At 48.0% G+C, this 13387-nt stretch overlaps 1 protein-coding gene across 2 annotated transcripts; it reads right to left on the bottom strand.

The window, feature by feature from the left end:
- Positions 1 to 304: 304 nt before the first annotated feature.
- Positions 305 to 11665, bottom strand: GGCX (gamma-glutamyl carboxylase). 2 transcript variants are annotated; one of them, XM_039217627.1, is made up of 15 exons: positions 11551 to 11665; positions 11020 to 11190; positions 9756 to 9914; positions 9264 to 9429; positions 7551 to 7629; positions 6994 to 7100; positions 5048 to 5211; positions 4432 to 4697; positions 4168 to 4299; positions 3637 to 3788; positions 2996 to 3165; positions 2675 to 2805; positions 2261 to 2408; positions 1903 to 2098; positions 305 to 1495 (listed from the first exon to the last, which is right to left on the bottom strand). In XM_039217627.1, the coding sequence occupies exons 1-15, from the start codon at positions 11591 to 11593 to the stop codon at positions 1303 to 1305; spliced, it is 2277 nt and encodes a 758-aa protein (XP_039073558.1). In that variant the 5' UTR covers positions 11594 to 11665; the 3' UTR covers positions 305 to 1302. The 2 variants fall into 2 exon arrangements, with proteins under 2 accessions (XP_039073558.1, XP_039073559.1); XM_039217628.1 differs by lacking the exon at positions 11551 to 11665 and having other exon boundaries at positions 9756 to 9885; positions 11020 to 11108.
- Between the last annotated feature and the right edge of the window lie 1722 nt (positions 11666 to 13387).

The raw sequence follows: 13387 nt of genomic DNA, 5'->3' as shown, positions 1-13387 counted from the left end.
TAAAACATTTAAAAAAAAAAAAAAAAAAGAGTTTGAAAGATTTGTGGGCTATCCAGATGGAGCTTGTTAGATATATAAATCAAGGGCACAGGAAAGAAATTTAAGCAGCAGCATCCCCAGAAGCCAGTGGAGAGGACATCATCATCCTAAGTGTGTACAGTGAGAAGGCAACTGCCTAGGAAAGACCCCCGGAAACCACTGTCCAAGGAAGTGTGGTGGGGTGGGGCATGGAAACAAAGCCTGAAACAGGGATGCAATCCTTTATCAAAGTTACTGGGACTGCCAATATACTGCCATGACAGTCTTTGCTGTGAAACCATGAGCACCCAGAGCAGGGGCATTTTTATTTTCCTTTTTCTCTATGCATTCTTATTTCTAAGCCCAATGCCAAGCTTTTGAGTTTTCAAGGAATTGAGGTGCCACCTGACTTAGCCTGTACTTTGAAGCCTACAAAATAACCGCAAACATGCCCTAATCTCACAGTTTGGCTAATTCTCTTTACGTCGCTTTCTGCTCACAAAAGGCTAGAATAATGCTAAATAGTAAACCTATTATGAGAGAGCTCGTGCCAATCATCTAAATTTCCTTATTTAACTTGGTCCTACCTATTCTCATAGCTGGTACTGAAAAACTTAACTGGCTATAATAGGAACAATGAAGGAACCACAACAGTAGGGAAGAGAAAATTACTCTGCATTTAGAACCTGATCACCATACTAATCTTACCTGTAATTAACAAGACAAGTTTTAAGCTAACACTATTTCATAATTATTGTCTGTGATTCTGCGAATTACAAGAGTCAGGGTATAGGACCTGAAGTTGAGCAGAGGAGATTCAAACCATCAGTGTCTCTTTTGAGGGTTGTCTTTGAAATTATATTATCTCTGAGCCTTACTTTCTCCAGCTGTAAAATAGGGAGCTAATGGTCACTAAGAGCTAAATGCAATAATGAAGGCACCATGTTTCACACAGTACCTAGCATATAACAAGCACTTGAGAATAGTTCAGCATTATTGTTATCATGGCACATAAATCTCTTTCCCCCAAGGACCTGGTCCCTATAAACTTGACTCTTAGCCCTTGATCCTAGAATGCTTTTAAACCCCTCCTAGCCCCTCAACCTGGAATTGATAAGTCTTATCCTTGCTTTACTTTCTTGGCTCCTCTAAGATATCCTCTCCAAATTTAAAAGAACTATGAAGAAAAATATATAAAATATCAGTTTCTTCACATTTCCAGTGCATAGGTTGGTGGTCCTATGACTGGCTGTTCCCACATCTGTACCCACCATCTGCCCCCCCTCAGAACTCTGAGTGCACAGGGTCAGAATTTGGCTCAGGAGGATTAGAATTTGAAGAATCTGTGTTTGAATGACTTGACTCTCCAACTGGCTCAAAGGGTCGCAAGTTTGCATAAGTCACCTCTTGGGCCAGCTGTTCCAGGGAAGGGCGGCCTAATACCAGATTTCGAAGTGAGATACAAGTCATCAGGAAGCTGAAAAAGAGGGAAAAGACCACCCAGTCCAAACTCCTGTTTCTACATAGGAATTCCTGCTGAACCCCTTGTGGCCACCTGGTCCCACCTTCTCTCCCCCCAGTGACCCACCCATCCCAGCTAGAAGCGCACACTACTCCTTATATGGTCCAGTAAAGGATTCCAGAGTGAGGCTGGAATAACCCACAGGGAGGCTGGTGGTGAGCTGAGGCAAGACAAGACAGCAGGCCATCAGACACAGATCATTTAGGCTTCCATTACATCAGGGAGAGAAGAATGGAGAGGGAAAAAGATTTACTACTAGATTGTCCTTTCTCGGGATAGTCCCTCCCGTTACCTTCACCAGAGAAAAGTTACCCAACTTGTAAACATCTGATGGCAATGACCATGTTGTCAGTATAACTCACCTGCGGCGAAAGATATAGAGCTTCCGTAGCAAGAAGCGGAAGAGCCGCTCATGGAAAGGGGTATTTCTCCGGCGTTCAAGCTCTTGGAGCCTTCGCTGGCGTCTAAGAAAAGTCTGAACCAGAGGTGTTGGCTCAGGGCCCCCTTTCACTTCCCCTTCCAGCAGAGGTTGCAGTTCTGGAGGTAGAGGCCCCATTTCTGCCCAGAAGATGGCAAGAAGAGGAATCACTGAGATCATTCTTTCAGAATTCTCCTTTCACCAGCCAGAAACTTCAAGTTCACTCTTTAATGGCTAGAGCCTCATTCATAACTTTGACTTGTAACCAGGTGCTTTCTTAGCCCAACTCTTCATATACTCACCAGTTCCATTCTCTACCTTCTCCTTTAGTTCTTGCAGATATGCCAGGTCTTGTTCCAGTGCAAGCTCTGTAGTGTTGACATAGATGTACATGTAGCAGGAAGGACTGGGTGACGTCGTATACACCTTATGGTACTCACCAGCAGGCAACTGACAAGGGACATGGACATATTTCACTCTCTAACCTTTCCCAGGCGGCCTATGGGCATCCTCCACTCCCCACCCCAATCCAGCCCCCCCCCCCCCCCCCGTCTTCTCATTGTGTTTTGGAGTCCAAAGGAACTGACTTCTAGGATCTTGGATGAACTCTTCACAGCCCTGGGGGCCCCTGCTTTTTGAGCCCCCACTTTGGCATCTATAGTATATTAATTCCGCTCATCTAAACTTCTCTGCCATTGTTAATTCCAGCAAAATACCTGCATTTTTTCTCCCTCCTGCAGAGTCTGATTCTTTTGTTCTGCCACCAGCTCCACAATCACCTCCCCCTGCAGCAGCTGAATGCTAGTGTTGCCCAGGTCTTCACTCACAAAATTCTCCAGGTGCAGCCCTGCCAGGGGCAACAAAGTTCCCCAGCTCACCCCGTGGAAGGTGAAATCATTCCCTTTACCACTACCATCCTTCAGGTCTCAAGAGCATTCCGCCCGTCAGCAATGTCCCTCCCCTCTCCATCACATGCAGTGTCCCCGGCCAACGAAGCCACAGGAAAACCAGCAGGGGTTCTTTGCTTTCCTCCATACCAGGGAAATCTGCAATGAAAACCACCTCAGTGTGGTTGTCCAGGCTGCTCTTGATTTCCTGTAACTTGGTCCTCCAGGGAGACAGGTCCATTAGCAGTGGCTGCAGCCAAGGTGTACGCTGGAAGGGGGACCAGGCGGCCTGCACGATGTCCACACGAGGGTCAAAAATCCTTAGGGAAGAAAACCATGTTCTAAAGAGACCACAGCACCCATCCACCAGAATGTCTGATTCTGTTCCTTCATCACTGTTTCCAGATAGAGGGAACGAGTTTTCCAATTAGAAGAAATGGCTTATGTCTGCATATTATTGCCAGTCTAGGGCAGAGAGAGAAGCAGAAAGAGATTCTGGAGCACTGGGAAGAATGGGGGTTAGTGGCCACCTGAGGAGAATTGTGTTACCAGCCTCTAAAAAAAAAAGAAAACAAAACAAAGCAAAAAAAATCCAGGTCAGTTACCTTTTCTTCTGGTTGATGGTGCCCCCTGCTGGAAGCAATCAGCTATGCCCACAACCAGGTCAACAGGGACATGCACCAGAGGACAGATAGCCTTTCAAGCAAGACACCACTGGGGAGCATGGACTATTCATCTTGGCAAGAGGAGTGGGACTTCATTTTTCCCCCTTCTCTGTTCCCCTTGCCCACCTCTGCTGGAAGCGGTCATTGATGGAGACCCAAATATCAAAGTAGATCTGGGGCTCAGTGACATTGTACTTGGGAAGCAGTCGGCTCAGGCAAGTAGCGTATTGCTTCAGCATGTCTGCGTGATCCTTCCATCGCCGGCTCTGTGTGAATACCTGCCCCAAATCCCCACGTTAGTCCCACCTCATCATTATCAGCCTCCCAGATAGGTCATGCACTGCCAAGGTCACTAAGAGAGCCCTGTCTGGTGCCTGTTTTGACCAGGAAAAAAAAAATCCTGAACGTGTCTCTGGGAAAGAATTTTTTAATGCTGGGCTTGTTACACTTACCTTTCCTACATCTCATTTCAATTCAAAGGACATGAATGACACTGCCCTATTTGAACTTACACTAAAGAAGGGTCATTCTGGCTCCTGGGGACAGAGTGGGCAGAGTGGACTCGAGTTTATTTTATATTTACATTTAGGACCAAATCAGACCCCATGCTCAAGGGAGCTCTGCAGAGCAGTAAGTTGTTCGCATCAGACACCTCACCCCAGGGTTAAGGTAGCCCAGCTCGCCAGTGCGGCCATCACGGTAGGTGATCTTCACGTGCTGGTGGGAGCGTGAGTGGACCATCATGTCCCAGGAGTAGCCATACAGCCCATTCGTCCAGTTGTTATAGCCCTGAAAAAGCAGGGCGGAGGCGATCAGTCCAACAGGACTCATCCTAACCCCATTCTGACCCCACCCAGCTCCACACTTCCCTAACGCTGTGACCCCCGCCACTTCCCAACCCAAGCCCCAGCCCACACCTACCTGGGTGAGGAAATGAGAATAGGGCAGGAAGAGCTGCTCCAGGAGGTAGAGCAGGGTGAAGGCGGCACCCAGCTGATGGCGCAGCCCTGGCTTCTGGCCACTTTTGGCTCGGTTCCTCTTATACACACAGGACACACTGGGCTGCGGGGCGGCCTTGAGGGGCAGCAGTTCTTGCAGCCTTTCGGGGAAGTGAGACACTAGCTTCCGGGGCCACTCAGGGGAGCAGAAGAGAGGGCTGCTGGCGAGCATGACGTACGGGAACATACCTAGGAATGCAGGGAGAAAATAAGCTTTTCAGGAGTTTGCTTGCAGGGATCGTGGGCGATCCCCTCACCACCGTCCTTTAGGAAGCCTCTTCCAGGAATTCCACTTGTGATGAAAGAAGTTCTTAACTAGAGGATTCTTACTTCCCTGAGATTCCTTCCTACACAACACACTAGCTGAGCCCAGAGGCCCCAGTCCTCTCCTCCTGCTTACCGCCATTTTCCAGGGACTACATCTGGCTCAGTTTAACTCCACTTCCCATCACCACCTCCCACTCCCGAACAACGTGTCCAGCTAGTCCCTTCCCGCAAACCGGTGGCTTCCCATCTCCTACCAGGCCACAGGTACTGACCGATGCTGAAAAGCTGGGAATTCATGCAGTGGAAGTAGGACACAAAAAGGAGGCCAATGGACCTTGAGGCATCAAAGAAGAGCAGGAAGCCAGCTGAGAGGTCGAGGAGCAGTCCACACCAGTGCACCACTAGCAGGCTAGTCATCTCCTCGGACAGTACTAGCCTGTAGACACCAGGGACAAAGGTCAGGCACCAGCCTATCAGAGAACCCAGCATTCACAACACAATCACAGCAAATGCACCTCCGCCACCCTGTCCTTGCCAAAGGATGTACCGTAGCAGGCGGGGAGAACTCTGCACAAACACCCTATGGTAGACTTTCCAACCCTTTCCATTTCCACACCTTTAGGTGTTCGATTTTTTTCAACACGCCCCACGTAATAAGGGCAGATTTCACAAAGCAAATTTGATTGAGAAGTGAGTGTATTTTGGGGAGTAAGTTCTTTCTTTTTAATGTTTATTTTTGAGAGAGAAAGAGGGAGGGAGGGAGGGAAGGAGGGAGGGAGAAAGAGATAAAGAGAGAATGAGTAGGGTAGGGGCAGAGAGAGGGAGACACAGAATCCAAAGCAGGCTCCAGGCTCTGAGCTGTCAGCACAGAGCTTGACACGGGGCTTGAACCTATGAACTGTAAGATCATGATATGAGCCCAAGTCTGATGCTTAACTGACCGCGCCACCCAGGAGCCCTGGGAGTAGACTCTTCACGGAGTTTATAAATGAGAAGACACTAGGGCGCCTGTCTCACTTGGTTAAGAGCCCAACTTTGCTGGGGCGCCTGGGTGGCTCAGTTGGTTAAGTGTCTGACTTCGGCTCAGGTCATGATCCCAGGTCGTGGGTTCAAGCCCCACATTGAGCTGTCCTGACAACTCAGAGCCTGGAGCCTGCTTCAGATTCTGTGTCTCCCTCTCTCTCTCTCTGCCCCTCCCCTGCTCATGTTCTGTCTCTATCAAAAATAAACATTAAAAATTTTTTTAAATTAAAAAAAAATAGTCTGACTTTGGCTCAGGTCATGGTCTTGTGGTTCATGGTTCCAGCCCTACATAGAGCTCTAGTGCAGAGCCTGCTTCTGATTCTCTGTCTCCTTCTCTCTGCCCCTCCTCCCTAGCTCATTCTCTCAGTCAGAAAATAAACATTTAAAAAGGAAGGGAGGGAGGAGGGAGGGAAAGAAAAGAAATTTTAAAAGGTGAATGCCTGACTAGGGCACCTGGGTGGCTCAGTGGATTAAATCATCCAACTTTTGATTTCAGCTCAGGTCATGATCCCACAGTTTGTGAGTTCAAGCCCTGCACTGCGTTCCACATTGAAAGTGCACAGCCTGTCTGGGATTTTTCTCTCCCTTCGTCTCTTTCCGCCCCTCCTGTGTGTGCGCTCACTCTCTCTCTCAAAATAAATAAATAAACTCAAGAAATAAAAAGTATAAGTAAAAGGTTAATGCCTAATATAATAAAATCAAACTTTTGGAACCGAGAAAGAACAGAGAAGAGAGAAAACAAAGCAAAACACAAGGCAAGAAAAAACAGGAGGAAAGGAGAAATCAAGAGAGGCAAACCTGTGTTTTCTAAGGAGTTGGCAACAGTGACTTTGTCAGCACAGGGACGCTGACTGTCCATCTACAGACACTGGCTGAGGAGTCCCGGCGGCAGCACAAGGCCCCACGCATGGCAGCTGCCAGGAGCGTGGACTCAGTCACCAAGTCACTTCATTCTGACTTTCCTCTTCGTTTAGTTTTTTTCCCTTTGTTCCTGCCCATATCATAGGTCTCCCAGGGGTCAGTAGGCCTAGATCTTGTGGTATCACTGACTCTGCCTTCAGCTCAATGGGAAGATGAGTGGCCAGAGGAGAGCATGTGGCAAATTCAGGCAAAGCATTACTGTAGACCTGGGGGAGGGGAGTCACCCGCTGTGTACCTGTGCCTCAAAGAAAACTCTGGCCTGACTGCCACTCACTTGAAGGGACTGAAGAGCCAGTGCCGGGACAGGTACTCCATGGAATAGCCTTCAACCCAGTCTGCGTCCAGCTTTTTCACACCCGCAATGAAGTACACAATGAAGATCTGCAAACACAAAATGCAAAACAAACATTCAAACAAAAAAAAGAACCTTGTTTTCTACAGACGACTGGCAGTAACACAAGTTCTGATCTGAATTCAGGGGCCTAAGGAAGATTAGATCCATTCATTCATCTGCAATATTCACTCATCCAGCAAGTATTTACTGACATTCCACCAATGCCAGGCACAGTATTAGGTACCAAAGAAAGTCACGAAGCATATCTCTCTCGTGAGGATGTTAATCTAGCAGGGATGAAGCTCTATTCTTTCCATGACAAGGGGAGAGAACCCATAGACAAGGGGACTAAAACAACAGGAGAGGCAGGCTAGCTTTCCAGCAAAAGGAAACAAGGGCAGACGGAGGGAGGCAGAGTACAGTGCGGTCTGGCAGCAGGCTGGCCACGCTGACCGTGACTATCAAAGAGCACCTCCCTCTGTCCTCCAGTCCCGTACCTGGCCCCGCAGCACAGCATAGTTCCAAAGGGGCACATGGGCATTCCGCTTACGGGCATTCAGCAGGCCGTCCACAGACCTACCCCAAGGAAGCAAGGAGTAAGGAGAGCTTCTTAGTCCAGCACATTTCCACCTTTCTTTCTAAATGTGATAACCTATCTAGCCCAGGATGCCTCCGCATATCCTCTAGGGTCCTCCAGGCTATTCTGAGGCTCTTTAGAATTATATGAGCGAATTTAACAGTGAGTAAGTCATAACAGAAATGTTACTAGTGAGTTATAACAACAAAGAGGTCAGTGTTTACCATTAGTCAGTTAGTAAATTAGTTTGTCCTGTTGGAACAAATCAGGGAAAGGACCACAGTGCTAGAACATGACTCAATTTGAAAAAGTACCAATTTGAGAAGAGTGTTTGAAGAGCTAAAGGTATATGTAAATATATACTGCATTTAAGAAAAAAAAAATTCCAAAATCCAAGAGAAACTGACATTTCGTAGACCTAGATGCCAGGGTCTAGGGCTGGAGGGTACCTGCTAACAGCCTGCCTTGGGTGCGGTACCCAAGATACTAAGACTAGATGTATTCTAGGGAGGCAGAGGCAAAGCGGGTTTTCGAGACAATGAATGAGCAGCGAAGATGGGAAAGGGGCAGTTTACTCTGGCGGTCTACTCTTGTGGTTTACTCTTGCACTGCAGTCTGTAGTTAACGAGACCTGGATTCTCACTTGTGCCTCTTAGCCTGGTGGGTGACCTCAGACCAATCCTTTACTTCCCTCTGCTTTAGTTTCCTCATCTATAAATAGAACAGCACTATGGACCTCATGGCATTGTAACGAGGAAAAATCCCTCAGGAAGGGATAGGAATTTTTTCGAGTTGTGTAAAAATTATAAAAATGAAACTTTTCAAGAGTATTCTGTGAAAACTGCCTCTTAATTTTTTTTTAACTGCTTCTTAATTTTATATGATCGGAGCTGGCTATTTTGAATGGATTTAAAGGTTTACCAAGTGGGTGTCCGTATATTAACAAAGAAAAATTAATGGCTGATAAATCACTAACAAATTCAATACTTGAAATTCTTTCCCCCTATACCCATCCTCCTGATGCTTCATATTTGCTTTCGCTTAATGGGGAGGATCCCTTGAGGTCATCCACCCGGCCACCCTGTCTCCAAATCCCTTCGCCGCCTCCCCTGGAAGATGGGTCACCTAAGCCAGAGGTGGGGAGGGCTGCCTCCTCCGAGGACAGCACTGCTGAGCAGCCTGGTGGGCCCTCTCCTTCTGATATGACTCTGTCTCACAGCAACTGCTACTCTAGGCTCTAACTCCGACCCCCTGGGCTCACATAGAGAAAGTCTGCTCCCTCTTCCACATGACCACCCTCGAGGTGTCTGAAAACATCTATGTCTGGCTTTAGTCTTCTCTTCTTCTAAGAGGATTACAGGAAATGGATAGATCAAGGCACCTGGGGAGATATGGAAAGAGTGAAGGGTTGGGAACGGAGCCCTTTTGCTTTTTGTCATCCCAAGTGCCCCAACTCACCGATCCTTCCCCCTCCCGAATTCATCCGAATCAAAGTGTGACCCTGTAACCAACCATGCAAAAAGCATGGTTGAAAATATGCTTGCTGGGGCAAATTCTAGGACCTCACTGGGCCCCCATCACTGGTAACCATCCTGACCCAGCCAACCCTTTCCCCTTGCCCCTAGACTCATACCAGTAGTGGTTTGCATCCGTGAATGTCAGCTGAAAGGCCAACAAACCATACAGATAGGAGTGGTTATTCCACGACGTCTTGTCCAGGAGAAACACATACCAGTATGGCAGCAGGAACAACACGCAGCTTAGCCGGTAGCACAGGCCCAGCATCATGCCCAGCGCCCCTGGGGTTTGTGGAGGAGAGGATTAAGAGGTCAAAGGGTCACCACAGGCCCAGCTTCCCTAGGACAGGCTGTGGGCGGGATCAAGAAGTCATAAGACATTTTATCATTGGGTAAAACTAAATGAGAATTAGATGTTCCTTTAATATTTTAAAAAAGACTTATGGGGTCACAGCTCAGATGACACACAGGTCAGCAAGATGAAATCATGAATCGCAGCAGAAGTGAAATAATGAATCCAAGACTTGGGTCATTCACCAGCATCCTTTGTATTTCTTTGTTTTAGGTAGGTCACGTAACACTCCCATCTCTCGCACACTTTCCCTCACCCAGAAACATGACGGTATAGACAAGATACATCCAGTCAAGTGGTAGTGGCTGCAGGCCATCCAGCAAGGGGAAGCGGCACACGTCCAGCCCATCCAGATATCTTCGGTCCAGGGAGCTGAGCCCCCGCTCCTGGGGAATGTCCAACACCATCATCAGCCCTGAGAAGGTAGTCGAGGAGGAGCGGTTAGGCCTCAGCAAAGGAGGCGGTGCAATATACTGGAATACAGCGGAATGCACCCAGCTCTGGGGTCAGACTTTGTGCCTAACCTGGCTCTGCCACTTATTCATTCATTCAACAATAATTACTGAGCGCTGACTCCGTGCTAGGCATGATGCTGGTTATGTGCTCTCAGGTGGCCGCTGTCCCTCACAGCTGATGCCTCATCCCCTATTTGAGAAAGGGGCTCATCTTTCACAGGCTTACAAAGAGAACTAAGTAAACGTACAAAACGCTATAAACGCTGTTCAGGTTTTGATCATTTAAAGTCTGTCCTACGAGGCACAGAAAGTGTCCTAAGGTGCTGCTTCTCAACCTTTTCCACTTCCTAGCACACCCAGGACACAGTACTTGGCTTACACACTAAGCAAACAGAAGTGGCTACTTGGGTCAGGAGGCCAGTTCCAGTTTAGACAGGGTTTCTCAACCTCGGGACAATCACATTTTAGGCTGGTTAATTATTTGATGGGAGGAGCGCCATCCTCCTAAGTACACACTTAGTACCAGTAGCCAACTACTTCCTCTTCTCCCAAGTTGTGACCAATAAAAATATCTACAGACATTGCCAAAGGTCCCCTGGACAGCAAAACTGCCACCAGTTGAGAATCGCTGGGCTAAGGGGATGGATATCTCAGCACATCTGTAACCCATTCCAAGCACTCGTGTTGTGGCCTGTGTTAGGAAACTCCGGATTCGGGAGTCACAGCCAAATGTCCACCCTGTCACCTAGCCATTTCTCTGAGGTCTAGTCCTTAGTATAGTTACTGGGTAACTTCATGCCACTAGCAAAATGGGTCTCTGTTCCTCTGCCTCTATATTTCCTACGACCTCATATCAAAGCATTTCTGGCCTCCAAACCCTAATCAGAGGAGACAAAGCTGGATTTGATCCTAAACTCCACAAAGTTCTCTTCCTGGATATCAGTATCGTCAGCTCTGAGGAAAAGGGAGGCAAATAACTAAGTAAGCATGGAAGAAACAACACAAAAGAGGATTGTTATTCTCTCACCCAGCACCACACGGGCCCCTCCCAGAAACCCGACTTACCAAAGAGAAAACGGAAGACAGCCAGGCTGGCAGGATCTGTTGGTCGATTCAGCAGGGTCACCAGCCTCCCCCAGCTGGAAACATCTGTCCACTCAAAACCCAAGAGTTTCCCCATTCTGCTGCCCTGCCTGGGCCCTGAAGTCTGTGCAGCCTTGTCTTTCTGTACTTTATCTGCAGACAACAGAGAAAGTGTGTGTGCAGGTGTGGGGATGGAAGTGTTTTAGGATCAGCTCCTCCCCAAATCATAGAAATCATAGCCCTAACAGCCCTAGGGTTTCTGCCCACCAGGTTCACCCAAAGATTCCTAAGTACTCGGAACACCCTTGCAGTGCAGCCCCTCCTTCTGGATCCTCCAATGCCCCCGAACCTCTCGCGTCCCGAGTGTCATTATCAACCCGAATCCTCGGAGTACAATCGCCCCTTCCTAACAGAGGTCCCCTTTCCGGGGTCCCACAGGACAGTGCCACCGCCCCCGCCCCTCTGACACCAGCGCCCCTCTCTCTGCGCCGCAGGGGAGGCCTCTGAGCCTACGTGAGTCCGACGGGGCCCGCGCGGAGCCGGCAGTCACCGCCATGGCTGCAAGGAAATAAGACGGCCACAGCCTCCGCGCGGGAGCAGGGAGCGTCCCGACAGATCACTTCCCCGGGGCCCGCCTCCCCGACACATCAGCACGCGCGCGGCCGGCCGCAAAGCGCCGGGACTGTCGTGGAGCGCTTTGGCCGGCTGCGCCGGCTCCCTGCTTGGCGGCAAAGGGAGGGGCGAGGACCCCTGGTGCCGGCGACTCGGGCCCTCGGCGGGCCTCGCCCTATCCGCTGACTGAGGAAGAGCGAGGATGCCCCAGACCCGCCTCGCTTAAGCCGCCAGGCCTGTCTCGCCCCCGAAGCGTTCCGAAGCCCCTCGATGCTTTCAACCTTAAGATGTCTCGGAGTTCTGGCAACTTCCCTGGGCTCCTCCCTCGCCCATTCTGTGTCTCGAGGTCGTGGTGTCCCTGCGGTGCTCTCAGACATGAGCGATGCGGGTGCAAATGTCAGACTGCTCCCCAGAGATGTTACCTCTGAGTTGAGGACACACCTGGAAAGGGCTGTCCCGGCATGGGGAGAGGGTGCGAGTTACTTTATTCTCTCTTCCAGTAGGGATTAAAGGGACCAGAGGTTTGAAATCAACTGCAGAGGGGACGTAGACTAGGGGCAGTGCGTAGACAGAGTGTGATCGATCGGTCAGGGAGGGTTCCTAGAGAGGTGAGGCTTGACCAGCACTGTAATACCTATTTTCTGCGCTGGGATTGACCAACTGCATCACTGGTAGGCATCCTAGAATAGCGGTTCTCACATGGTTTTGGTCTCAGGACACTTTCACCCGGCTGCACGTGATCGAGAACCCTAAAGAGCTATTATTTATGTGGGTTTTATTTTTCCACATTTACCATGTTGGAAATGTACACTGTGAAATGTTTAAAATACGTATTGATTCACTTAAAAAACATTAATAAACCCATTATATGTTTACATAAGTAACATTTTAAAAATGTTTATTTATGTATGAGAGAGAGGGAGAAAGATGTAAATCAGGCATCCTAAGGACCACAGAGAGACCCATGTGGGGGCTGGAACTCACAAACTGTGATATCATGACCTGAGCCGAAATCAGATGCTTAACCGACTGAACCACCCAGGTACCCCTATAGAAATCAAATTTTTATGCAAAAAGTATATTTTCCACAAAAAAATTTCACTAGTAGTACTGTATTGCTTTACATGCAAATCTCTTAAATGTCTGCCTTAATTGGAAACAGCTAGATTCTCATATCTGCATTTGATCTGGTGTTGAATGAAGTGTATGAAGGAAATCTGGCCTCGTAGATAACTTACTTGGAAAAGGAAAATCATTTTAATGACCTTTTTAGATACTTGTGGGTCTCCACCTTTGATACCACCCCTACACTTAAAACTGGTAGTTTTTTTTAAAGGTTAGTTGGATGTGGAATCTGAAATCAGATCAATAAACTTTTATGCTTTGTTACATAAAATTGCTAGTATATCTAATACTTTGAGTGGTCCTTTTACAAAATCATGCATTTAGTCATTTGGAGAACACTGGTTCACTGGGTTATGCTGCTCTTCCAAATGCAGAGTCTCTTAAATGTTGGGAAGCTGCCAAGCTCACAGTGGCAGATACAAGTTTTCTAAAATTTTAATTTTCACTTGAAAGCTCAAATTTTATCATTGGCAATAAATTCTGTCTATTGTTTCTTTCAAGGAACAGTCACACTCTTTTCATTTTTTAAAAAGTATCTGCCAGATATGCCAGTTTGAATACCCATAGTCTGTCCAACATCCTCAAGTAAAATGTTTCCTTTAAAAAAAAAAAA

Source organism: Hyaena hyaena, unplaced genomic scaffold, assembly GCF_003009895.1.
Source record: "Hyaena hyaena isolate Hyena2069 unplaced genomic scaffold, ASM300989v1 scaffold_699, whole genome shotgun sequence".
Classification (NCBI taxonomy): domain Eukaryota; kingdom Metazoa; phylum Chordata; class Mammalia; order Carnivora; family Hyaenidae; genus Hyaena; species Hyaena hyaena.
The sequence above is the reverse complement of the archived record's forward strand: the minus strand, read 5'-3'. Positions and strand labels throughout refer to the sequence as shown.

Bases quoted from the DNA above. Each gene is read 5' to 3' on its own strand.
- GGCX (XM_039217627.1), bottom strand. From the start codon at position 11,593: ATGGCGGTGACTGCCGGCTCCGCGCGGGCCCCGTCGGACTCAC. The intron at 9,915-11,019 runs GTAAGTCGGGTT...CTACCTTCTCAG, and splicing joins TGTCTTCCGTTTTCTCTTTG to GGCTGATGATGGTGTTGGAC. The intron at 7,630-9,263 runs GTATGAGTCTAG...TCCTTGGGGTAG, and splicing joins ACGGATGCAAACCACTACTG to GTCTGTGGACGGCCTGCTGA.